The sequence below is a fragment of the Pelodiscus sinensis genome, chromosome 24, assembly GCF_049634645.1.
Source record: "Pelodiscus sinensis isolate JC-2024 chromosome 24, ASM4963464v1, whole genome shotgun sequence".
NCBI lineage: Eukaryota > Metazoa > Chordata > Testudines > Trionychidae > Pelodiscus > Pelodiscus sinensis.
In genome coordinates this window covers 18,815,988-18,840,525 of record NC_134734.1, presented here as the reverse complement: position 1 = coordinate 18,840,525, position 24,538 = coordinate 18,815,988, and the positions used below count along the sequence as shown (strand labels likewise).

The 24,538-nt window shown below is 55.2% G+C and overlaps 1 protein-coding gene across 1 annotated transcript; it reads right to left on the bottom strand.

Annotated features, from left to right (window-relative positions):
- Positions 1-951: 951 nt before the first annotated feature.
- On the bottom strand, positions 952-23,859 carry PRUNE1 (prune exopolyphosphatase 1). Its single transcript, XM_075907101.1, has 8 exons — positions 23,700-23,859; positions 10,401-10,505; positions 10,004-10,209; positions 9,411-9,589; positions 7,670-7,828; positions 7,321-7,415; positions 6,565-6,723; positions 952-3,826 (listed from the first exon to the last, which is right to left on the bottom strand). Exons 1-8 carry the CDS (start codon positions 23,736-23,738, stop codon positions 3,323-3,325), a joined length of 1,446 nt encoding a protein of 481 aa, XP_075763216.1. The 5' UTR covers positions 23,739-23,859; the 3' UTR covers positions 952-3,322.
- Between the last annotated feature and the right edge of the window lie 679 nt (positions 23,860-24,538).

Below are 24,538 nucleotides of genomic sequence, written 5' to 3'. Positions count from 1 at the left end.
AAAAGCATTTGCGGAAAAGAGCGTCTAGATTGGCACGGACGCTTTTGTGCAAAAGCACTTTTTGTGGAAAAGCGTCCGTGCCAATCTAGACGCGGTTTTGCGCAAGAAAGCCCCGATTGCCATTTTCGCCCCCGGGGCTTTTTTGCGCAAAACAGTTTTTAGCTGTCTACACTGGCCCTCTTGCACAAATACATTTGCGCAAGAGGGCTTTTTCCCAAACGGGAGCAACATAGTATTTGCACAAGAACACTGGCAATCTTACATGAGATCGTCAGTGTTCTTGCACAAATTCAAGTGGCCAGTGTAGACAGCTGGCAAGTTTTTCCGCAAAAACAGCCGCTTTTGCGGAAAAACTTGCCAGTCTAGACGCAACCAAGTAAGTTCAGTCTTTTGTGCTTATGATTTACACCACGGCTACGTCTAGACTGGCATGATTTTGCGGAAATACTTTTCACGGAAAAGTTTTTCTGTGAAAAGTATTTCCGCAAAATAGCGTCTAGATCGGCAAAGATGCTTTTGCGCAAAAAGTGCTTTTGCGCAAAAGCATCCGTGCCAATCTAGACGCACTTTTGCACAAGAAAGCTCTGATGGCCATTTTAGCCATCGGGCTTGTGCAAAAAATTAAGGTGCCTGTCTACACTGGCCCTCTTCCGCAAGTATTCTTGCGCAAGAGGGCTTATCCCTGAGCGGGAGCAGGAAAGTATTTGCGCAAGAAGCACTGATTTTGTACATTACAAAGTTAGTGCTCTTGCACAAATTCAAGCAGCCAGTGTAGACAGCTGGCAAGTTTTTGCACAAAAGCGACCACTTTTGCGCAAAATCTTGCCAGTCTAGATGCATTCCACCTGTACCAAGAATAGGGTGTATGGGGGTGGGGAGGAGTTTTTAAAATATACACTACCATTAATAGGGAGAGAGTGGAGGTGTATTAAAATACACAACGCAGCTCAGGAAATTTAGCACACAAATTTAATCCTTAAAATGCAAGATCATCAGAGTTACAAAAAAAACCTTTGGTTCGTACTATTTTTCCTTTTTCATACAACAATGTGGAAATTAATTAAACACAGCCTATTTTGGTAGACCTGTAGCCTACGTAAAAATACCACCCTCAAAAGTGTCGGAAGGGAAATTACCATATCAAACCATTACAAAAAAATACTCTCCAAAAAGTTTGCCGTCGGAAAGCACTGCCCGCTGAGGCCGGCGGCTCGTCCCACTGCTCTGTGGAGAACGGGACAGGAAGGCTTACAGACCCACAACACCGATTCTGAAGTTCTCATTGGTTCTTTTGCTAAGATGGGTTTTATACCAAGCGACAGTGGAAGAAAAAAAATCAAACCGCATTTTCTTCATGGTGCCCATGTGAATGGCTCAGTCCCTCCATTTACAAAATGCTGCTTCTCATCTTGTTTTAGCTTTATTACACACTGCGTATTCCTGCCACTGATACCCAGATTAACAGCAGCCTGCGTGCAGAGTGAAACGGACCCCCCCGCCCAAGATCTATGCAACCCTGAGTCAGGAGAGCACTTCAGCATGTGTTTAACTTTAAGCAGCCTTCCTGAATAGGGGTGCTGCCCTGAATCAAGGACCCAAGGCCAATTTTTGCGGGCTTACATGCAGCATTAAGCTTTGTGCTGCTCCCCTATCTCATGCAGGGATGAATTAAACCCCCAGCTATGATAGAACGGAGGCTTTCCTTACCCCACAAGCTCAATAGCAACCTTCCCCCACCTCTTCTTTGACCCTGGTTCCCGGGCAAGCTGAGAGCGCAGACCCTTCAACAGTTTAAGGAACAGTCTCCATCCAAGCACAAGTGTAGTGGATACTTGCCTAGGGGCAGGATGCAAGGTGCTTGCCTAGGTACCGAACATGGCCCCAGAAAGGCGGGCAGTAGCGTTAACACTGCTGGCTTGACCGGCCAAAGCGGCATTAAACAGAGACAGTACAAATGGTTCCTCTTGGGAGCAAGCACAGAGACGTTGGTGCATTCTGGGCCGGCCATTTCCTCACCCGTAGGTCGGACCATGCCAGGGCACGGGTGGCTCTGTGCTGCAGCAGCCTGGGGCTCTGAAAGCAAACGCACCCCATTCACGTGTGCCAAGGAGTTTTCTCCTCAATGTGAGCCCTGGAAGCTCAGCCGGGGCTCCAAAACCGGTTCCTTCCTTCTTGTGCCTCCACCCGGGGCGGGGCAGGGGAAGAAACCAAAACAGCCCAATAAAACCAGGACCTGGAAATTAGGAACAATTCCACAGATGATGCACTAGGAGGAATAGACCCTGGACCCCCAAACCCAGAGCCAGGCTGGCCCCGCCGGGCTAACACAGAGAGACCCCAGATCCCTCCCCATAGAGCTGGGGTGGCCCTGCCATGTTAATGGGGGGCGACCCCGGGCCCTTCCCCAAAGAACTGGACTGGCCCCTGTGGCCTAACAGGACCCCAATGCAGTTGTCTTGGCCCTGGGTCCAACTCCCTTTCAGTCACTTTCCAGGGCCAAGTTTTCGGACTCAATCAAGAGAAACCCTTTCCCACAATCCCAGCTCACGGGAATTCACTGCTTCCAAAACGCCCCAGCCAGGGTTTCCAAGGGACAGGACAATTGTGCTCCCAGAGAACAGCGCTGTGAGGCAGGAAAAATTTTCCTTCACCCAGTGCTGCCCAGACAGGCTGGTCTGTGGCAGAGCCAGGGCGCCCAGGAGGCAGGCCGGCCGGCCGCACGGTCACGTGGACAAGGGGAGACGGGAGGGACGTTCCTCTCCTTTACTGCTGATCCCAGAGGGGGATTCTGGGTGGGAACAAAGGGGCCAGATCCACTGCGGGTTCCACGAGCAGGCTGAGCTCCGGCGTCCCACGCGGCCGGTCTATCGACGGAGATGGAACGGGGTACGCATGCGCACACAGAAAGGGGACCCCACACAGCAGCTGTGTGTAACGTGACTGGGGGCTGCTGGGTGTTCTTCCACACAACACCCACCCCGGTTCGTGTCCGTCGCCACGGCGACGCAAGCTGCGGCTGTGCCAGGACGGGGTCTAAGGAAATCAGCGTCGCCGAGACACAGACAGCGCGTGGATCAAACCCACGGTGCCCGTTAAGTACAGCGGCACTTTGCCCCGGGGAGGACGCTGCTGGCGTTTCGGTTTGGCTTTGCTACAAATTTCCCTGCGGGAGAAGGAACCGCCCGGGCGTCGGCTCCAAAGCCTCCCTGACAAAGCACCTGGCTTTTATTGCGGAGCGAGGGGGGACCACCTCCCAGCGGGCCAGACGGACGCCAGGATTGGAACGGCTTTCCTGAAATCCGCGCGGGCGCCAGCCCCGGTGTCATTTCTTCTTGGGGCTGCCGCTGGCGGAGGGGCGCACCACGGCGATGCGACTGAACTTCTCGAAGACGGCCTCCGCCGACAGCTTGGGCAGCCCCCGGTCCAGGGGGCACTCGTCCACCAGGCTGTTCATAGGGGTGGGAGGCAACGGCAGATCATCCTCCAGCAGGGCCTCGCCAAGCCGCGGGCACCTGGCAGGGTCTCCCCTGCACCCCGAGGCCCCCGCTTCCCCAGCCGCCTCCGAGTCCTCCGGGTTCTCGTCGCTTTCGCTGGCGGTGGAGTCTTTCGGCTCCGGGTTCAGCGTGGCCCAGGAATCCGTGGCGGCGGGAGGCACAGGGCCGGCTGCTGTCCCCCACTCCCGGAGGAAGTCTTTGAGGATCGGGAGAACTTTCTTCCGCGAGGCGACTGTGTTGCCTTGGTTATAAGCACAGAGGTTGGGGTAGCGGCTCCCCAGAGGGGAGAGGTCCAGGGCCGGGTGGTTAGCACGCTCCAGCACGCCGCACACCTAGCGGAGACAGGGACAGGAGGGGGTGAGGCACGGGGAACTCAGGCCCTGCCATCACACCGCACAGGGAGAGGATCCTGCCATACAGGATCACCCTCAGTCTTCCCCCCCCGCTCCAGCCACAGGTTTCCTACATTCCCACCCTTTGGGGCCCTGGCCGTGTTATCCGGACACAGGCAGGACAGATCCCCAGCAGTACCGAATGGTGCAGCACCCTCAGGTCTAGGGAGAGGGAATTATACACGGACGGCTGCCCCGTTCTGCTGCACCTGCAAGGCCAGCTGTGGCCTTAGGGTGTGACCAGCGCCCCGAGTGGGGGTCGCTGCCCCCAGTGCTCCCCGCTGCGCCCTTCTCGTCCCAGGGTCGCGCTCCCCCCAAACTTGGGGACAGCAATGAGGATGCTCAGTTGGCCGGGCAGTCAGCCAGGCCCCTCACTAGTGGCAGCAGGCACAGCCCAAGAGACCAAGTGCCGTTGGGGATCTCCCCATAGGGGCTGCTCCGGATTTACCCCAGCCGGGGCTCTTCCCCTCGGGCTCCAATGGAGCGACGCTTCTCAGAGCAGCGGGAGTCCAAATCAGGCCCCTGTGCCTGGGAAGCCACGGATGGAGAGAAACCCCACGTGCACCCCCCAGCCTAGGAACGGGGGTTTCCCACTCGCCCAGACAAGATGGACCAGGTCAGCAAGCAGGTGCAGAGTTTGGCATTCAGGAACTAGCGGAATTAGTGGACACGGGCTGGCGGGGGCGGCTGGGCACAGGCCGGCGGGAATGGGGGGGGGAGGCTGGACACAGGCTGGCGGGAATGGGGGGGAGGCTGGCGGGAATGGGAGAGGGAGGCTGGACACCGGCTGGCGGAAATGGGGGGGGGAGGCTGGACACCGGCTGGCGGGAATGGGGGGGGGGCTGGACACAGGCTGGCGGGAATGGGGGGGGGAGGCTGGACACCGTTTGGGTTTTAAAGATCGACATTCCACTCCCAAGGCAAAGCCCTGGGGGCAGGCGACGCTACGGGGGGAGGAGGCGGGCGCCGGGGAAGGGTCACACGCAGGGAACTTCTCCTGGAGCACAGCTGGTTGTGGAGAGGGCCAAAGGGGCCTCTTACCTCCCATCTCCAAGGCCGCCGGCTCCCGCTCGCTCTCTGACCCACCCGGGCTATTTGCCTGCCTTCCCTCCCAGAGCATCGAACCTTTGACCGGGGTTAATGAGTGACGAGTGACCGCACGGGATCGGAGCCGCTGCTGCGCGGTTGGCGATGGGGGAAATAACCCCCCCCCCCCAGCGTGTTCTCCTTGTCGGGCTCTGGGATGCACTGAAGCGAGCGGCAGGCGTGCAGGGCTGCTGCAATGGGGGTGGCCTTGGAGCCGAAGAGGGAACGGGGAGGCGGGCGCAGCTCAGCCACCATCTCCAGCTCGGGGAGCGACTGCGGCACGAAGAAGCACCGCACGGCAGGGGCTGCGAGGGCTGCGGTGCAGAGCCTGGAAGGATGGGGGGAAGGGAGATTCATGGAGAGCTAGAAACCGCCTCGGAGGTGGGGGGCGAGAGTATTCCTCCTGCAATGAGGTTTACCAGCTAATTCGAATTAGGGGCTTTAAATCGGAATCCCGTTTCACTGCCGCGTGTAGACGCGGGCAGTTACTTTGGACTAGTCAATTTCTAAAATGGCAACCGGCCAGGAACATGCAAATCAAGCGCAGGATATTTAAATCCCGGGCTTGATTTGCAATTCCGGTCGCCCGCATTAGTCTCCCTAAATCGCTCTAGGAGGCTAGTGTAGACGTACCCTAAGAGGTTGTTGCAAGGAGAAATACTGTTCTCTTTAACCTCTGAGAACAGGCCAAGAAGCAATGGGTTCAAATTGCAGACAGGGAGGGTTCGGTTGGACATTAGGAAAATGTTAGGACAGTCGGGGTGGTGAAGCACTGGAATAAATTGCCTAGGGAGGCTGTGGAGTCTCCATCTTTGGAGATTGTTAGGAGCAGGTTAAACCTGTCAGGGATGGTCTAGATCAGTGTTTCTCAACCTTTTTTTTATAAAGTACCCCTTTAAAAAAAAAAAAGAAAAGAAAAGAAAAGTACCTACCTACAGTTTTAAGACACACACTTTTTTTTTCTACCATTGCAACACATTTTGTTTAAACAACTTCATCGCAGCCGGGCGGGCGATGACATTTTGGGGTGTAAAAAGTACACAAATAATAAAGCTAAAAACCAAAATTCAGTTCTCTCCCAGTTTCAGTGGTGTGGACGTACCCCCCCGACTTCTCTCGAGTCCCCCTGAGGGGACTCCTCCCACTGGTTGAGACAGGCTGCCCTAGATTAGAGATGTAAAAAAGATTTTAAAACGGAAACATGTAACCGCTAAAGTGGTTTTGGCTGCAGAGCCCACAGAGGGGCCGGAGCCAGTGTGTGCCAGGGTCCGGCTTACGTGCACCAGCTCCTAGCTACCAGCTCCGCTCCTGGAGAGTCGGCAGGAAAATGATACGCTGATGCTGACCGGTTAAACTCTTACCCCCCTCGTCTAGATGATACTTAGTCCTGCCGTGAGGGCGGGGGACTGGCCTCGAGGGCCCCTCCAGTCCCACGATTCGGTGGCGGAAGAGACGCCCTTGTTTAAAAGTTGTACAGGACCAAGTTCAAGCCGGGGATTTAGCGCTTGCAGGCGGGAATCACAGGGGTTGCTGGGACTGGCCACTGAGGAATACCCCCGGACAGTTTGAGGGTAGCCCCCGGCTATGCTCACCGCTGTCCGCACCGCCGCGTGCTGGCTGTACACCGCCAGCTGCCGGAATGGCTCGTTCCGCTCGTTGAAAGCGATCGCCATGACTACCAGCCCGCCGTAGCCGTGCCGCTGGCAAAAGGCGCACAGGTCCTGTTGCAAGCCAGGCCGCTGCAGGAAGGCCTAGGCGAGGAGAGCATTCGGCATCAGAGTCCGGAGCCCACCGGCAGGCAATGGTCTTACTCCCCAGCTTCCTACCTCGGCCGCTCTCCCCAGCGCCACCCACTCGTCTCTGTACCTGGTGCGGCTGAACTGTTTACTCCGTGGGCTCCTTGTGGAAGGGAGCTATTCAGCAGCAGCGCGGTCTAGTGGACAGTGTGACAGACTTCACTGCAGGGGACCTGGATCTGCTAAGTGAGCTTGGGCAAGTCACCTCCCTGCTCCGTGCCTCAGTTTCCCCACCTATACAATGGGCTAAAAGCCCAGCCGGAGGGGCTTCTAGGATTCTGTGCTAGTAAGCACCACAGAGAGAAAAAACCCGAACCATGGCCACACAAGAGAGAGGGGCAACATTATCCCCACTCAATCCAGTGCTTTAACTGCAGGACCACCGTCTTCCCCACCTCCACCATGGTACCACTAAAATGGAAACCTGAGCGGTGTCAGACACAGTGACAGCCACTTGCACTCCTGGCCTCTGCCACCAACTCCCTCTGCTGCCCAGGGCAAGTCACTTCGCTTCCCTGTGCCTCGGTTTCCCCAAGTTGCATTGATCCTTACCTCCAGCATCACATACAGCGCACTGATGGCAAGAACCAACCCGTCGCTCGACAGCGCTTTTAGGTCCTTTCGCAGCATCTGGTCCGTAGTGAGCCCTGGGAAAATGAGAGGGGCGAGTTGAAGGTGGATTTCCATTCCCAGGGGGAGCGTGGACCAGTTCCAGGGAGCTTTGGGTTTGGAAGCCCCCAAAGCCTCAGGCAGCGTGGATGCACACAACCCTCCGGCCATCCCCTGCCCTGTTTTCAGGTGAATTCGGAGACTCGCGTGATTTAGTGCCTCCACTACATAAGTTACACGCAGCCCCCGGCCCTCCCATTCGATCCCCGATCACCCTGTGAAAAGCGGATACCCGACACGTCGAACTTGGCAGTCTGCAGAGCCTCAAAGAGGACGCTCCTCACCGGGAGGTCTGGGAACCTGGATTCCAACAGGGCCACGTACTGCGCATCCTTGGGAGTCACCTTGCCGGCTTCCGGAGTCATATTGACGCAGTCCAGAAGTATCGTACCTTTACGGCCAGGGGAGCAGCGGTGGAAGAGAAAGACAGCCTGCTGTGAGCCAAGCCATGAGAAACCAGAGACCCTTCCACAGCAGGGGTGACCCCTGTGCTCTTACAGCAGCAGAGACATGAGCATGGGGGTTCAGTGTCTCTGGGGGTGTGTCTAAACTACATGGCTCCATCGATGGAGCCATGTAGATTAGGCTGATCGGCGAAGGGAAATGAAGCCGCGATTTAAATAATCGCAGCTTCATTTAAATTTAAACGGCTGCCGCGCTGAGCTGACAAACAGCTGATCAGCTGTTTGTCGGCTCAGCGCGCTAGTCTGGACGGTCCCGTGCCGACCTGAAAGCCCTTTATCGACCTCCTCGTTATGCCTCGTAGGATGAGGTTTACCGGGGAGGTCGATAAAGGGCTTTCATGTCGGCAGGGGAGCGTCCAGACTAGCGGGCTGAGCCGACAAACAGCTGATCCGCTGTTTGTCGGCTCAGCGCGGCAGCCATTTAAATTTAAATGAAGCCGCGAATATTTAAATCGCGGCTTCATTTCCCTTTGCCGATCAGCCTAATCTACCTGGCTCCGTCGATGGAGCCATGTAGTTTAGACATACCCCAAGTCTAGACCAGGGGTAGGCAAAAATTTTTGAGGGGGGGCCACGCCAAGATTTGGGAAGTACTCAAGGGCTGCCGTCTTCCATGATATTAATGGAGATGTGGGGTGTGGGATGGAGGTTGGGTGCAGAAGGGAGCTTGGGGTAAGGGACTGGGGTGCAAAAGGGAGACTGGATGAAGCAGGCGGTTGTGACCTAGGGCAGGGGAACTGGAATGCAGGTGACCTAGGGTAGGAGGGGGCAGGAGATTGGGGTGCCAGATTGGGGAGAGGGTGTGGGTGTAAGAGGGGGACAGAGGGTTTGGGTGTGTTTGAGTGGGGGGGGGGGAGAAAGGGCTGGGGTGCCAGAAGCAGGCTGTGGCCAAGAGACTTCCTTGCCAGCTGCCAAACTAGCCAGCCTGCCTGCAGAGCTTAACACATTTCCTAGCCAGCCTGCCTGGCCATGTGCTTCATGAATAACTGAGCGCAGAAGAGGGGGCGTGGTTCTTCTTAGCTGCCTGTTACGCCAACAAGCAGCTCCCCTTGGCTGGTTTCTGCCAGAAACCGGCCAATGGGATTGAGCTGGGGGCGGGGCAGCTCCTAAAACTCCCCCTCCCTCCTGTTTAAAATCAGAAACGGAGCCCTGCAGCCGTGTTTCTGCACGGCGAGCGGGGCGAGCGGGGGAGCCTGCCTGGGGCTCCCCGCTGCCTCTGCAGGCTGGATCCGGTGGCTTGCCGGTCGGATCTGGCCCGTGGGCCGTATTTTGCCCAGGCCTGGTCTAAAGACCAGGCAATGCGGTGGGGTATATCCCTAGGCAAAGCCATGCTGCCGTACACTGGCCTTGGACGTCAGGGCTTTGCTGCCGCAGCAGCCGTGATGCTGCTGAGGGGTTGGATTTACAGCCAGCAGGACACAGCCTGGCACGGGGGCCTGAGGTCTGAGTCTCCTCCCCAGAACGCTGCACCCCACCCTGGGGATCGACCCTGGCTAGCTTTGCCCTCACCGTGCAGCAGCGCAGCCGTCTGTCTGTCCAACAGCTCCGGCGGGCCCCGCAGGATCCTCTCCGTCACCAGCGTGGCGCAGGAACCCACCAGCTCCGCGGTGACGCTGCACCCAGGCTCCCGCTCCAGGGGCCGATGGTCGATCACCTCGACCACAGCCTCCTCCAGGGCTGCGTCTCCGCTGGGTGGGAGAGATGGGGAAGTGAGTAGCGGCACCGGGTGGGCGCCCCCCACTGGAGAGGCGGGCACCGGCTGCTTTCATCCCCCGGTGTTTCCCTCCGCAATTTCTCTTCCATACCCCAAAACAAGGGTCAACAGCGCCCCCCTCCTCCCATCCTAGCTGGAGCCCCCACTCTCCCCTCACCTGCGATTTAACAACACCCCCTAGCTGCCCTAGTGTGTCTTCCATCTAGATATCTTAAAGCACTTCCAAAAGCGTCTCTGTGTCTTCAGCTTCACTTCACAGATGGGGAAACTGAGGCACAGAGAGGTGAAGTGACTTGCCCATGGTCACCGAGTAGCTCAGTGGCAGAACCAGAGTTAGCGCACACCCCGCCCCGGTCTCCTAAACCCTCTGCTCCGCCTCTCCCCTTGCCTTGGCAGCATGTGGTGGTCGACCAGAGTCAAGGAGAGGAGGCCAGCCCGGTGCAGCGCATGCAGGTCGATCTCGTCCCGGAAGATCAGGCAGCGGTCAGGGATCTGCTGCTCCCGCAGGAGGAAAGTGCTCTCTGTGCGCAGGGGGAACTCCGCGCGGGGGATGTTCAGCACAGGGAGGAACGCCGCCTTGGACTGCACAGAGGTCTGCAGGAGAACGCAGCCACCCAGAGGGCCAGTTAGCAACTGGCCTTGGATACGGCGTGTGTGGCACGGGGGAGTCCAGGCACCGCACCACGGCCTCAGGGCCAACCCGGGGGCCTCCCCGTGCACGGAGAGATCCCCCGGTTAACTCCACCCAGCCCAAGCAGCGCTCCCAGCCCTGGGGACGCGCTCACCTGTGCCAAGTAATACGCCAGGGCGAGCGCCGACACCGTGGAGTCCAAGTCGCAGGCCTCGTTGCCCAGCACCACGTGGACCTCCCGGCCGTGCTGGACGTGCTCCTGCCAAGAGACGGGCGGGTTGGAATCCCGGCGGAGCAGCCCCGCGGGGAAGGCTGGCTCCCGGGTGCCGGCGCAGGAGGGAAGCACACGCTGGGGCTCCGGGGGGCGGGCTGCTCGAGGAGTCTGACGTGGCAGGGACTTCTCGCCCGGCTCCTCCTTGCCCGACCCAGGAAGGCTTGTTCATCTGGACCCGTGGCTCTCCAAGTGGGGTCTGTGGAGCACCGTGGGCTCACCCCCGGAGCAGAGAGCCTGCGTGGACGCTCCAGCCCTGCCCCCCTCCATGATGTTGGGGCGCCAGCGCCGGCTTCCCAGCGGGGGAGAGGGGCAAGCCGGGAGGGGGGCGCAAGTCAGCTGGGGGAACAGCAGCATAGGAAACGGCTCACTGGAGACTTTCCCTGCTGCTCCCGTTGGCTGGAATTGGAATCGTGGACAATGGGAGCAGTGGGGGGCAGTGCCTGGGGGCGGCAGGAGGCGGAGCCAGGTAAGTACCTCCCATCCCCCTCGTGCCCACACCCCCATTGCCCTCACACAACCTCCCTCCCACTGAGACCCCCCCATCCCCAGCCCGCTCCTGCATCCTCCTCCCAGACCCCCACCCCAATCCTGCATCCTCCCAGACCTCCCACTTCACTCCTGCACCCTCCCTCCCTCCCCCCCGCTCCTGCACCCTCCCAGACCACCCACCCCCACCCCGTTCCTGCACCTTCCCACCCTCCCAGACCGCCACCCGGCCCCTGCACTCTCCCAGACCTCCCATTCCCAGCCCGCTCCTGCACCCTCCCTCCGAATCCCCCCACCCCTCTCCTGAACCCTCCCTCCCTCCCAAACTCCCCACCCCTTTCCTGCACCCTCCCGCCCAGACGCCCCCCTATTCCTGCACCCTCCCAGAGGTCCCATCCCCAGCCCACTCCTGCATCCTCCTCCCAGACCCCCACCCCAATCCTGCATCCTCCCAGACCTCCCACTTCACTCCTGCACCCTCCCTCCCTCCCCCCCGCTCCTGCACCCTCCCAGACCACCCACCCCCACCCCGTTCCTGCACCTTCCCACCCTCCCAGACCGCCACCCGGCCCCTGCACTCTCCCAGACCTCCCATTCCCACCCCTCTCCTGAACCCTCCCTCCCTCCCAATCCCTTTCCTGCACCCTCCCGCCCAGAGGCCCCCCTACTCCTGCACCCTCCCAGACGTCTCATCCCCAGCCCACTCCTGCACCCCCCTCCCTCCCAGACCTCCCATTCCCCCATGCCCACACCCCCTTTGCCCTCACACAGCCTCCCTCCCACTGAAACCCTGCATCCCCAGCCCGCTTCTGCACTCTCCCTCCCTGACCCACCACCACGCCCCTGCACCCTCCCAGACCTCCCACCCCCAGCCCTCTCCTGCACCCTCCTCCCATCCAGACCCCCATCCTCACTCCTCCTGCACCCATTTTGTCATCCTAGGTGGTTGGCTGGCGGTCCGTAGAAAGGTTTGTGGTGAGCAGGTTGGGCTATAGGCCAAAAAGTTTGAGAACCACCAATTTAGCCCCTGTGCTGACTTAGGGACCTGAGGCTCCCAAGTTTATCTGCTGAACAATCCTAGAGCCCGAGAACTGGAAGGGACCTCGAGACGTCATCCAGTCCAGTCCCCTGCCCTCACGGCAGGACCAAGCACCGTCTAGATCAGGGCTACACAACATGCGGCCCGCAGCCCATTTGTTTGCGGCCGACTGTGCGGTTCGGGTTTACGCGGGGCTCAACACATGGCCCACGGGTGGGATCCTTCAAACACGGCCTCCACTGGGAACACGCTCCACCACGGCGAGTCAACAGAATGGTCTTCTGTTGAGATGCGTTTTAGTAGTTCAATTCCTGGACTGTCATTGCTCATTCAAAGTGCTGTCATGCGGGTGGAAGTCGGGTCAATATTGCATTTTATTAATATCAGCTGAACTGATTTAAATGGGGCCTGTGTGTTGTGTGGTCTTGCCTTAATCTTTGTATTCATGCCCGCCAGTGTGAAAGAAGCTCTGTGCATATTTATTTGCATGTACATGCAACCACAATTAAGTTGTGGCCCTCGGCATGTGCTGTGCATATCACTGTGGCCCCCGGGGTGTCCAAAGTTGAGTAGCTCTGATCTAGATCAACCCTGATAGATGTCTATCCAACCCGCTCTTCAATATCTCCAGTGGTGGAGAATCCACAACCTCCCTCGGCAATTTATTCCAGTGTTTAACCACCCTGAGGGTGAGGAAGTTTTTCCTAATGTCCAACCTCAACCTCCCTTGCTGCAATTTAAGCCCATTGCTTCTTGTCCTGTCCTCAGAGACCAAGGAGAACAATTTCCCCTCCTCCTTCGTGGCACCCTTTTAGGTACCTGAAAACCACTATCATGTCCCCTCTCAGTCTTCTCTTTTCCAAGCTAAACAAGCCCAATTCTTTCAGTCTTCCTTCCTTGCTCATGCTCTCTACATCAGTGTTTCCCAATTTAATTTGCCCACGGAGCCCCTAAGGCCCCGCCATGTTTGGTTGAGCAAAAAACAAACAAAAAAACCCATCCACCGTGATTCCAGCACTGTCTCTTTAAGAGGGGAGGGGGCCGGCTCTTCGCAGAGCACCAATTGGGAAACACTGCTCTAGACCTTTCATCATTTTTGCTGCTCTTCTCTGGACCTTCTCCAATTTCTCCACATCTTTCCTGAAACGTGGTACCCAGAACTGGACACAATACTCCAGTTGAGGCCTAATGAGCACAAAGCAAAGCGGAAGAATAACTCCTCGTGTCTTGCTCACAACACTCCTGTTAATGCCTCTCCCACAATCATGTTGGCTTTTTTTTGCAACAGCATCCCACTGTTGACTCATATTTAGCTTGTGGTCCACTATGACCCCTAGATCCCTTTCTACAGTATTCCTTCCTAGAGTCCTTCTAACGCCCCACCTGCACCTATCACCCCTGGGTGCCAGGCACGCCACCAGAGCCTGCCCCACTCTCCTCCCCGCATGACATGAAAAGGAAGAGTAGGACAGCAGCTCTGCCAAGATGGGAGAGGAGTCGGCGGGATGAGCAGCGAGGATGAAAGGGCCAGTTATGGCTTCCAGGGGTAAGAGTGGACACTAGGCTAGTACCAAGGTGCTTTCCAGGAGCAATGACCTGCAGGTATCTGGCACCTGCCGCCTCTTTTAAAAGCCGGAAAAAAGCGGCGGACATTTTTATTTAAATGCCGCGGGGGATATTTAAATCCCCCGCGGATTTCCCTACTACGATAGGTGAAATTAACATGCCCCTTCCGGAAAAGGGGCCAGTGTAGACGTAGCCTGTGTGTTTAGCATGTGTATGCTGCTTGCTTGGAAATTGTCAATAAATAGAGAAGACTATTACTGCGTAAGGCTCTTTCAATGGCGAAAGATCCTGCAGAAAGTTCTGCCCTGAGCCCTTCAAATTAGTAAGGGTGGGGGTGTACATTAACAGGATTGCACCTTGACCCCTGAAACGGGGTAAAGATGAGTGTCCCTACAGTGTGGAAGGGACAGAGACATTAGTAACAGTTCGGGGAGTCCTCACGTGCACCAGATTCCGGAGGGCCCACCGCCGATCCGCAGGTAACCGCTGACATGTTCAGCCGCTACCCGGTTCCTTAATGACACACGGTTTAACATCCCTCCTTCAACAGGACTCTGGAGCGGGGGGCTGAGGGAAAACCCGCAGGGCGTTCGAGCCGGCTCCGCCGCTCCAACGCGCGGCCTCGGTGACCACCTATGAATTAAGCGTTCGCTGCCTGCCCAAGCAAACGGATGCAGCAGCTCAACAGCCCGCTTTGTCCGAGAGCAAACAAGGCAGATGGGCACCAGCTCCTTAAAAGCTATTTGCCCTTCGCCTCCGGTGCTAAGCAGCCGCGTCGGTTTCCCAGTTACTGCCAAGAGAACCAGAGGCCGCAATCGGGGCTGGGTTGGACGGACTGGGCGCTGGCCAGCCAAGCACTTTAGATAAGCAGGGTTGGGATAATGCATTTATGGAGCAGAGTTAAGAGCTGCCTGTTACGGGGCAAACAGGCAAAACAGCAGCATATGGCCCCAGGGAGGAAAGAAAACAGCATCCCAGGGAAAGGCACAAGCAATTTGCACTAAAAGGCACTCACAGGCCTCGGAGAGGGATGTGTACAAGCCTTTTCAAAGCTAATTTACCCTTAGCGTTCGCTGGGAATGGCAGTGAGGCTCCAGCCCTTCCTCCAAACACATTACATCAGCACGGGTCTGAGCCATTAGCAATGGAAGAGACACACCGGCACCTTTTGGAATCAGATTAGGCTGGCAGGGAGGGGCAACTCAAATGGTCCCTCCAGCTAAATAACACAAGCAGCATATTCATAGTGAACTAGATGAGTGGTCCCCAACCTTGTGAGGGTGCCCGGGGGCGGGCCTGCACACCGGGGGTGGAGGCATGCATGTGCTGCGTGCCCAGGATAGGGGCCACCCATGCGTCGCGCACCTGGGGCAGGGCCGGCCCAGATCATTCGGCGGGTACACATAAATGCCCCAGCGGGTGCCATGGCGCCCATGGGCACCATGTTGGGGATCACTGAACTAGATTTTATGGGACCGTTCTGCTCCTCTGCTACACGCTGCCAGCCCCAGCACCTCGGCCAGTAACTTCAACACCCGTCCCATACACCTTCTGGCTAGGCAAGTGCGTTTCTTATACAAAGTTATCCCCCCCAGACTCAGATGGCTATCCTGCCATGTCCCTAGGGCTATGTCTAGACTGCAAGCCTCTTTCGAAAGAGCGCGTCTAGACTACACGCGGAACTTTCGAAAAAGCGGCTTGCTTTTTCGAAAGAAAGCACCCAGCGAGTCTGGATGCTCTCTTTCGAGGAAGCCCTATTTACATTCAAGAACGCCTTCTTTCGAAAGAGGAACTTTCGAAAGAAGGCGTTCTTCCTCGTAGAATTAGGTTTACCGCCATCAAAAGAAAAGCCGCGTTCTTTTGATTTAATTTCGAAAGAACGCGGCTTGAGTCTGGACGCAGGTGAAGTTTTTTCGAAAAAAGGCTACTTTTTTCGAAAAAACCCCTGAGTCTGGACACAGCCTAGGGGAGTTGCTTTATCCCAGTCAAAATGGACTCACTTCTATAACCGCCAGGCCTATCTCGATTCGAGATCCTGGGACTGCAATCCACAACAGCTATAGCCTGGCAGACTGGATTCAGTTCCGGGCCTGCTCCCTCTAAAAGGAGAGGACCAGAATAGAGAGGGCCCTACAGGAAAATGTCCAGCACAAAAAGGCGGAGATGGTTTACTTCCCGGAAGCGACACAGGAGAGGGAACAAGACAGGGCAAGTACAATAGCAGATCATTAGAGCCCTGCGTGGCTACAATATTGGTATCTGCGTCCGCATCTGCAAAAATGACCCCCGGATATAAAGCGGAGATCCACAGATTTGCAGGGCTCTACAGAGAATGGAGAGAAGAGAACTTGGAGCGCCCCAGTTATCTTTCCAGAACACAAGGGCAAGAGGACATTATTCAGCAAAAAGCAGTCCGTTGAGGAGCATGGACAGGAAACGGTTTTATTTTTAGACAATGCGCACTTGACAAGTGGGACTCCCTGCCACATGATTTCAGCAAGGCCAACAGCTCAGTCAGAGTCACAAAGACAGGTAAAGAGGGTGGCCAAAGCTACCGTAGGTGGAATTAAAGAAGAGACTGGAAAGGAAAGAAACCTTCCTGCTTCGGGGCAGACACTAATCACTAAGCGAAGGTGTCAGAAAATGCCTTTCCAAGCAGGTTATTCTGTGATGGCGCACTGTAAAGGTGGCTTGTGCTTTCCTCTGAAGAAGCTGGTATGGTTTCCACGGGAGACAGGACATGTTGCTGGCTAAGAAGAGGAAGGATGCTGCAGTGGTTAAAGAACGAGGCTGGGGCTTAGGAGATGTGTTGATTCCCCGCTCTGTCTCAGGGTTCAACACAGTGGAACAATTTCAAAAGCATCCAAGTGAGTCAGGAGCCTAACTTCCATTTTCAAAAATGACAGAGGCACAAACGAGTCCAAACTTCGTCAACCCGGAATAAATCACTTAACTGCTTTGGCACATTTCCCCGTTGTTGCTCTGTGCCTCAGTTTCCCCATACAATGAGTATAAACAACCCTACCGTGCATCACAGGGGGGCTATGGGGATAAGCACACTAATCTGGGAGGTGCTCAGATACTACAGTGATACAGGTCAGACCCTGTCCCGCAATACCAGTGTTCCCAGTCAGCGTGATACAAAAGTGTATGGTTTTTCTTAATGGGTAAGAAAAGAAAAAAGCTCCCATTTGAGCTACTTCTGCAACTGCAAATAGAAAATGCCAGCAGTGCAGACCTGCAGGAATAACTGTCTGCTGATGAGGAACTAAGTCAAGGTCTGATTCATTCACTCCAACAGCCCACGAGGCGTCTTTGCTCAGGCGCTGCGTTCGTCTTCTGGGGTCAACACTCTTGGGGAAGAGGAAACCAACACCGAAGGGCAACATCATCCCAAAACGTGGGGGAATCAGCCACAAAAATAAACTGGGAGGGGGAAAGAAGAGACCCTACCCCAGCAAGCCACGTGCTTACAGAACTTTGACCAGCAACCTGCTGAACTAAACTAGAGCTTCTCCGTACAAAACGAGCCGACAGACCCCCTGGAGCCCAAGGGCTGAACCCAGGTTCGGTCTACCTAAGGGTCTGTTTTGGGACTCGTACTGTTCAATATCTTCATCAATGATGTAGATATTGGGATAGAGAGTACGCTTATTAAGTTTGCAGATGATACCAAACTGGGTGGGGTTGCAACTTCTTTGGAGGATAGGGACATAATTCAAAATGACCTTAGCAAGTTAGAGAAATGGTCAGAGGTAAACAGGATGAAGTTTAATAAAGAGAAATGCAAAGTGCTCCACTTAGGAAGGAACAATCAGTTCCATACATACAAGATGGGAAGCGACTGTCTAGGAAGGAGCATGGCGGAAAGGGATCTAGGGGTCATAGTGGACCACAAGTTGAATATGAGTCCACAGTGTGCTGCTGTTGCAAAAAAAGCAAATATGATTCTAGGTTGTATCAACAGGTGTGTTGTAAGCAAAACTCGTGAAGTCATTCTGCCGCTCTACTCTGCACTAGTTAGGCCTCAGCAGGAGTACTGTGTCCAGTTCTGGGCGCCACATTTCAAGAAAGATGTGGAGAAATTGGAAAGGGTACAGAGAAGAGCGACAAGAATGATTAAAGGTCTAGAGAACATGACCTATGAAGCCAGGCTTCATGAACTGGGCTTGTTTAGTCTGGAAAAAAGAAGATTAAGGGGAGACATGATAGCGGTTTTCAAATATCTAAAAGGGTGTCACAAGGAGGAAGGAGAAAATTTGTTCCTCTTGGTTTCTGAGGACAGGACAAGGAGTAATGGGCTTAAAGTGCAGCAGGGGAGGTTTAGATTGGACATTAGGAAAAAATTCCTAACTGTCAGGGTGGTCAAATATTGGAATAAATTGCCAAGGGAGGTGGTGGAATTTCCCTCTCTGGAGATATTTAAGAACAGGTTAGATAGACATCTGTCAGGGATGGTGTAGACGGAGCTTGGTCCTGCCTTGGGGGCGGGAGGCTGGACTCGATGATCTCTCGAGGTCCCTTCCAGTCCTATGATTCTATGATTCTACCCTGCAATCGGAGGCGTGACTGCACCTAAAACTAGCAGCTGAGATGCAGCGACATAGGGTTCAGTGTGGGCTGCCGCCACATTATCACATTAGTAGCTTGCATGGGGTCCAAGTGGCTGCATCTTTGCTGCTCACTGTATCCACTCTCGCTAATCTCCCTGCACTTGCTTGAAACAAGCGGCCATCAGACCTGTTCCTGCAACGTGAAAAAGCTTGTGCCCAGCTAGAGGCAAACTCACTGCTATTGTCTGCTCACAGCGTGACCGTCAGAGATTGCAAGGGGTAATTCACAGACACAGCAACAGAGCTACACACAGCACAGGCCCAGCAGGGGGCTGGAGAGGGTCCAATGAAAGGTGGTCACGGACCTACTATTCCAAGCCAGGGCGGTATTCAGCCCAATTGACAGCAGTGCCCACAGAGATCTGTGCTGAAACTGGAGCCCACTGTGCCAGGCACTGGACCATGAGGCAATTCCTGCTGCAAAGAGTGGACAGCCGAAACAGAAAGGCTGGAAGGGGAAACTGAGGCAGGGAGCAGGAAAAGTGATGTGCCCAGGGTCACACAGCTGCTCAGTGGCAGAGCTGGGACTAGTTCACCTTTCCTCCTACCCGACGCTCTTTTGGGCATCTTCTCACACCCAGCCTGCAGGCAGCGTGAACGGGCGGCAGGGCGACGCCCCGCGAGTCTAGCCCAAGACAGCCGACGTATCTTTGTGGCAGGCAAAGACACACACGAACAGCAGCCGGACGAGGTCACAACACCCTTGGCGCAAGCAGGCTGCAGCCAGCCAGCTGCACACAGAGGGCTGCTTATGCGCAAGCCCCAAACAAACAGTCGGAAAGAACAGCCGCCCTGCATTCAGCCTCCCCACTCCTCTCTCCAGCCAGCAGACTCCGCCCGGCCAGGAGAAAGCAGCTTTTTGTCCCGGATCCCCACACGTAAACCCAATCTGTGCTCTGGTTGGGCTCTAGAACAAGGGGGCCTCTTCACCAGGTAGGTTACACCCCGTCTCTGAAGCTTTAGCCGTGGCACGGCCTTTAGCCACCGGAGTTATGGCTGGTGCCAAATCCTAGTGCAGGCATAAAGCTTTACACTCATGCAGGGTCTCGTACGGGCCCCGTTCACTCACTGCACAGCCTGTATAACAGGGTGGGCAAAAGGGCCTCCGCGGGCCAGATGAGGCCTGCCAAGCAGGTTGATCCGGCCCACAGAGGTCCTGCTGCTCCCCCACCCCCAGGCCAATCAGGGACGGGGCAGCGCGTGGCACTTAGACTCAACCCTGCGGTTGACTCTAAGCGCCGTGCGCCGGAGGGCAGGATGGGAGGAGACTTCATGTGCTCCCCTCAAGCCCTGATTGGCCTGGGAGAACCCAAAGTCTCCGTCCGCCCTGCAAGGGGCTCGGGATTTAGAATGAACCGCCGGCTGCTCCCTTGCAGGGCGGGGGCAGACCCTGCGTGCTCCCCAGACCTGGGGGCAGGAGGAGGGAGCGCGAGAAGTCTCCCGCCGCCAGGGGCGCGGGCACCGAGAAGGAACTGGGAGCTGTTCTGAACAGCACAGAGCAGGGGTGGGGATCTTTTTCGGGTCGGGGGCCGCTGACCCACAGAAAAAACAGTTGGGGGGGCGCACACAAGTGAGAAGCCCCTGAATGAGAAGGAGAAAGATGCTCCACATCCCCCTTGCACACCAGAGCCTGAAGGGGCCCAGGCTAGATTTTGGGTGCTCCAGTCCTGCAGGTGGGTGGCAGGGGGGCTGGAGCGCCAACGTGGGTTCCCCAATGTGGGGGGGGCTTCGGGGGCCGGATCAAGGCAAGCCAAGGGCCACATCTGGCCCCCGGACCTGAGGTTCCCCACCCCTGCTATAGAGCATCACCTGACTTCAGGACCCAACCTGGAAAGGTCGGGAGACCACCCTACAGAGGAACCTCAATGGGACAGGAGGTCGGGGGTGCCTGCCTCCTCTTACGGAGGCCCCACCCGAGTCACCAGCCACAAGGCAGCAGCTGTGGGCAGGAGTGCGTTGTGCAGCTGCTGACAGCAACGTCCTTGGAGGCTAGTGACATGCAGGCTGTCCCTGGCCAAGTGGTGACATCAGCCTTCAAACCACACGCTCAACCCTAGGGGAAGAGGAGCTCCTGGAACGGGGAAGACACCATACAGCAAAACTGTCTGTTTCACTAGGGAAAGTGGGCGTCCTTCTTCAGTGCACTTGGTCACTGCAGGGACGATGGTTCAGGCTGATCTTGTGGCGAAGGCACGAGGCTGGAACTCGGGAGAATTGGGTTCTAGGAAAGACACTTAAAATCACTCCGCGTCTCAGTAAAACTCCTCCCACGTTCTGTTCTGTCTGTGTAGATTGCAAACCAGAGGTGGGCAAACCGAGACCCATCAGTGTTCTGTGTGTGGCCTGTGAGACAATCTATTTACTCTAGCCCACGCCAGAGTCCATTGGCTTCCCTCCACATATCGTTTTTTCCTGGCTGATCTCAGCTGGTGACTTGGGGTGTTACTATTATGGTTTGTAGTATGGTAAGTGTTAGTAACAGGTGACATCGCTGCATTAGCTTTGCTGTTAAATCCAACAACCACCACCCCTGCCAACAACTTGGGGGGACGATTTGAGAAAGAATGATCGAAGTGGGGGATTAGCTGAGAAATAGGCAGGTTCTGCAGTCTATTGAAATGTCAAGTTGATTTAAAAAAAACCAACAACCCTCAGACGACATGTTTGCACCTCCGTGCAGAGAGAGAGATTAAAGATATCACTGATTAGCTCATGTCTCTCCTGGAAGAACTGCTTGCATAAAAATACTCAGCTATAATTCCCTTACCATAACAAGGTGTCAGTGTAGAGAAAAAAGACAGCGCTATGCTCTGGTTAGGAAATTTAAGCCTATTAGAGGAGAAATGTAATTTAAATCACATCCTAATCAGGATCAAAATAGCCAAACCTCTTCTGTCTTTCTTATCTTCCCTTGCTCCTCAAGCACGCTGATACACCACGCCCTGCAGCTAAATGACCTAATTCTCCATTGCATTCACTAGAATGTCTCCAACAAGTGCGTCATGTCATGTAGTTAGGTTTGGGGGCTTTTATTATTATTATTATTATTGTTTTATCCCTTGACCAACTAAGATGAATGACAGTTTCCAGACACGGAGAGACAGAGCCGTGCGGGGCATGAGAATTATCATGGCCACAAACAGCGTGGGGATATCAAAACTCATTGCCACAACACATAGAGCGATTATAGACTCTTCACCCCCACTCCAATCTGTCTGCATAGAACCGTTGCCTTCGCTTGCATTTTGGCACACTGGGGGACGACAGGAAGAAACACACTTTCTATTTTTAGAGGCAGGCAATCTTCCATTTGTATGTTCCTATCTGGACTCCGCTCCGGAGCTTGTCCAACAGCAGCACCCTAATCAAACATTCCCAGCATTAATTCTACCTTGGAATCAGGCATAAACTTTTCAAATATCTTCATCTCGAATACTTCAGAGGCCAGTGGTGACGGTTTTAGTGCATATCCCACATAAGCAAAGAAAGAAAGTAATAGGCCTTGAAAATATAAGGTCCTGAGGCCAGAAAGAATCTATAAAGGGTGGTCTACTTATATTTCATTTTATTGACATATCTTCATCCATAGGGTCCTTTGGAGCATAAGAATTAGTGCTCACAGCACTCTATTCTAAGCCCTCCCTGAAAAAGTTGCTCCAAAGATAAGTGAGGTTAAATATTCCACCCCACAGCCCTGGGCTATAGGGAAGTATCAAAGTTGGGGAAACTGAGGCACAAAAACTTGACTAAGGTCACGAGAGACAGCTGTGGCAAGAATAGGACCCACGCTCCTGACTCACACTCAGGAGTCTTAACCACACATCCATTCTTTCATCACTTTCCTCACGTCAGAATGCCCCAAATCATACAGAGCTGTCAGCCTGTGACTGCTGTCAGACACTTGCAAGTTGCTGGGAGTGCCCTAGTCTGTTGCTAAGAAAATTCTCTCCAGAGATGAACCGTGCAGTAAAATCGCAGTGCTGACACTCAACTGTGCCCTTACCATGCGTTCATCGCCTGGGCCGAGTTTACATGTAAACTCACAAGCTAGAGCTTTGCTGATTTTCAAAGGAGTGGCACGCCTTCATCTATAAAAGGCAGCTTCTCCAAGTTACAGCCAAGATCTAGCTCATTGCTAGAAAGATGTTGGCAAAACAGACAAGGCAACGCTAAATTCTAATAGAGAGAGGACCAAGCAGGGAAGGGCTGAGACACTAATACCCCAATGGTAGAATTTCACTTTTCCTTTCTCTTCCCACCTCTATTTCCTGCACTTCTTATTTTGACACAGTTACATGTTCATTTTAGCCTCGCTGCCCAACACAGCAGAACTCGAGAATCCTAAAGAAATGAAAGTGATAGCTTCTCCCTAACAGAGGAGGGGGAAACCCTGGGTCATTTCATGCATCCAGTTCTGACATTCCCTCTCCTTGCCCATACACACTAACATTAACAACCAGCCCCTTTGTTTCTACAATTTGAGCTTGTTTTCATCATATGTGTCAGTCAACAGGTCCCACAGGCAAAGGGAATTATATGGACCCATGAGATGTAATAGCCAGTTTGAAACTAGTGCCAAAACAAAACACTTGCCTGATGGCAGGATGAAACATCAGAACTAGATGTCACTGGAAGTTGTGTGAGTTGAAGTAGGGGATATAGATTTCTTATTAAAGACACTTACGAGACATAAAGACTTACATTTAATTCTCTATTTAAATTCGTCCATGATTTTAGCTGTCCTGGGTTTTGTGGGTTCTCAAGGCAGCATTACTATACCCCCCCCCGCACATCCTCAAAATCCAACATCCAAGGGGCAAAAACTCTTAAGCTGCGATTCTCATAGGGACTGAAGGGGTTTGGAACCCGCCTTTCACTGAAAATTAAAGGGATTTCGGAGTCAAATGTCCCTGTAAGGATCCTTTGAAGGTGCCAGCCTGAGACGCTATCTCTTCTGGATGGGGAAAGAGCAGCAACTAAAGCTGAAAAGCAAGACTGTAATTAATAAGGTGCCTTCCAGGACCAATAGTTTTGCTAAGTGGTGGCTTCAGCCCCCGCACCAAACAGAAAATACTTTGATCCCCAAGTAACTTTTCTCCTGGTTCTGCAGAGGCAAAGGGCTACATCAGCCATCAGTGCCCATCCCTGCAGCACATGGCGGGCATCAAAGTTCCCTCTAATCTTTTCCATCCCCGAATGGATTTTTCCCACCGATGTGCGGAATCAATTTTGACATGCACCGAGGCATGTGGGAAGGCGCACCACACACACACACACACACACACTAGCTGGGGACTCTGCTGACCAGCTGGGCGGCACAAGGGCTAAGTCCAGGGTGGGAATGAGGGGAGAGGGAGTCACATGAAGGGGGACCACGGAGGAGCAGGCATGGGTGGATGGGGGAGGAGTCGGGGAGTGCTGGGGGGCAGGCAGAGGCTGGGGGAGCTGGGGGGTTAGGGGGGGCCCCCCCGGTACCTGCAGGGCGGCCCGGCGGCTCCGCACGAAGCGCTCCATGGCGGCCGGAGGGTCCCGGCTCCCGGCTCCGAGCGAGCTGCGGCTCCTGCCGGGTGCGGAGCCCGGCCCGGCCCCAGCTCCTCGGTGCGCGCCGCGCGGGGCTGCCGGGAAAGGGGGCGGCCCCGGGGAGCGAGAGAGCGGCCCTGCGACTGGGTGGCTGGGACTGCGGGGTGTGTGTGTGTGGGGGGGGGGGATGTGACTGGGCTGTGTGTGTGTGTGTGTGTGTGTGTGTAGGGGGATGTGACTGGTGTGTGTGTGTGTGTGTGTGTGTGTGTAGGGGGATGTGACTGGGGTGTGTGTGGGGGGGGATGTGACTGTGGGGGGTATGTGTGTGTGTAGGGGGATGTGACGGGTGTGTGTGTGTGTGTGTGTGTAGGGGGATGTGACTGGGGTGTGTGTGTGTGTGTGTGTAGGGGGATGTGACTGGTGTGTGTGTGTGTGTGTGTAGGGGGATGTGACTGGGGTGTGTGTGTGTGTGTGTAGGGGGATGTGACTGGGGTGTGTGTGTGTGTGTGTGTGTGTGTAGGGGGATGTGACTGGTGTGTGTGTGTGTGTGTGTGTAGGGGGATGTGACTGGGGTGTGTGTGTGTAGGGGGATGTGACTGGGGTGTGTGTGTGTGTGTGTAGGGGGATGTGACTGGGGTGTGTGTGTGTGTGTGTGTAGGGGGATGTGACTGGTGTGTGTGTGTGTGTGTGTAGGGGGATGTGACTGGGGTGTGTGTGTGTGTGTGTAGGGGGATGTGACTGGGGTGTGTGTGTGTGTGTGTGTAGGGGGATGTGACTGGTGTGTGTGTGTGTGT